The sequence below is a fragment of the Carlito syrichta genome, unplaced genomic scaffold (genome assembly GCF_000164805.1).
Source record: "Carlito syrichta isolate Samal-C Ts95f unplaced genomic scaffold, Tarsius_syrichta-2.0.1 Scaffold316369, whole genome shotgun sequence".
Classification (NCBI taxonomy): Eukaryota; Metazoa; Chordata; class Mammalia; order Primates; family Tarsiidae; genus Carlito; species Carlito syrichta.
This window is the reverse complement of record NW_007260465.1, coordinates 99,906-101,588: the sequence shown is the minus strand read 5'-3', so window position 1 is coordinate 101,588 and position 1,683 is coordinate 99,906. Positions and strand designations below refer to the sequence as shown.

The 1,683-nt window shown below is 66.0% G+C and overlaps 1 protein-coding gene across 1 annotated transcript in view; it reads right to left on the bottom strand.

Moving 5' to 3' along the window:
- The window catches only part of MPP2 (membrane palmitoylated protein 2), a 23,946-nt gene that overhangs the window by 3,975 nt on the left and 18,288 nt on the right, over positions 1-1,683 (bottom strand). Inside the window, exons 4-7 of the mRNA XM_021707074.1 lie at positions 1,500-1,649; positions 963-1,190; positions 151-282; positions 1-44 (exon numbers count right to left, since the gene is read on the bottom strand). The exon at positions 1-44 is cut by the window's left edge and continues 176 nt beyond it. Of these exons, the coding sequence (XP_021562749.1) occupies positions 1-44; positions 151-282; positions 963-1,190; positions 1,500-1,649 (554 nt within the window). The remainder of the gene's footprint in view (positions 45-150; positions 283-962; positions 1,191-1,499; positions 1,650-1,683) is intronic.

Here is a 1,683-nt window from a genome sequence, read left to right as displayed (position 1 = left end):
TGGCTGGGGATGAGTCCTGCGCTGCCCCCTTCCACGTGGCACGCCTGCAGCGGACAGGAGCGAAGACGGCCTGAGCCAGAGGACCGCCCCCCGTGCCCCCCCTCTCCCACACCCCACACCTGGGAGCTTGCAGAAGCGCCCAGGGCTCACCTGCCACCAGTTCGCGTCATCCTGGTTTACAATCTGGAGCAAGTCCCCAGCGTTGAAACGCAGACCCGCTTCCTTGCAGGGGATGAGGCTGTCTCGGACCGGGTCATAGTCGAAGTGGCATTTCACAAAGACCTGGGCCCAGGAATCAGCAAAGGGTCAGGGGAGGAGGCGGGGAAAGCTGGGGACGGGATTCCACCCAGTGCCCCCTCCCCTCACAAAGACACAAGAGGCACTGGTGCTGTCGCTGTCCTAGAGGAGCAAGGCCTCCAGACCTGCCCAGTGCACCCCTGGTAACAGCCTCCCTTCGTGTCTAGAACTAAGGGATTCAGATCTCAGGACAGAGGATGTGGGATCACTCAGTAAAGGACAGGACCCCGGCACCCACTCCCAACCCTCGGAGGAGCGGTCGGCTAGAGGGCGAAACAGCCAATAGGAGAGGGGGGCGGAGCAGCCAGACAGCCACAAGCCACCAAGAGGCAGCAGTCCAGGACACGTGAGACCGCCACCATGCGCACACGCACATGCCCGCAAAGACGTTGGCCCACCACGCAGACGCACTGGAACGCCCGGGCACTTGCGCACCGCCTCGCATATGTGCAAGAGTGCCCAAGCAAAATGCAGGCAAACGCACAAGCACCTGCACGTGCGCTGCACGCGGAGGCCAGTCGGTGGCTGTGGTCAGCTGCCCCCGCCTGCAGGGCCCGTCCCTCCCGGTTGGAGAGGAGGGGCTCCATGAGACCCGTGACCCTGGCAGCGAGGCTCAGCCTCGCCTAGGACCCTGCCCTGGGCGAGGGGCTGGCGGGAGTGCCCACCTGGCGAGGCAGATGGGGCTCCTGGTAGCTGGGCAGGATCTTGAGGATGACGCTGCCGCTGGCGCTGCGCAGGAGCTCCTGCAGTGCGCGAGGGTCGCTCCCCACCGGCTGCCCGTTCACCTCCTTGATGATGTCGCCCACGTGCAGCAGGCCCTGCTGGGCCACCATGCCCCCGTGCAGAATGCGCGCGATCACCAGCTCGCCGCCCTCCACGCGGAACGTCACGCCCTGGAAGGTGGAGGGCGTGTAAGAGGAGCCCCCAACTGCTCGAGTCAGAATCTCGAATGGGTCTCCTAGCCCTCCATCCTGCCCCTCCCCGGTCTCTTCCATCCTTCTGCCCAAAATCTCCACTTGCAGGAAGGCACCAATGGAAGGAAGGGAGGTAGACTGGAGCGCACCGGACAACGGGTACGCATGCAGTGGCCGTGGCCTCCTGGGTCTGCACGGGCCCTCCTCTGGGCAAGGCCGGCCCCGTCTCCGCCTTCAGCCCTCTCTGCCCCCACCAGGCCCGCCTCCACCCCTGCCCAGCCCCCTCACCAGGTGCTCTCCGGCTGTCTTACGGATCCCCACCATGCGCACCGCGTCGGGAGGCACGGGCTGGTTGCTGAACGTCGGGTCCAGGCCGGGGCTGGGGGGTGGCGTCTCATAGGTCTTGGAGGCCACAGAGTCGTGCGTCTCCAGGAGGGACTGGGTGGCGGGCAGAGAAGGGAGGATGGGGCAG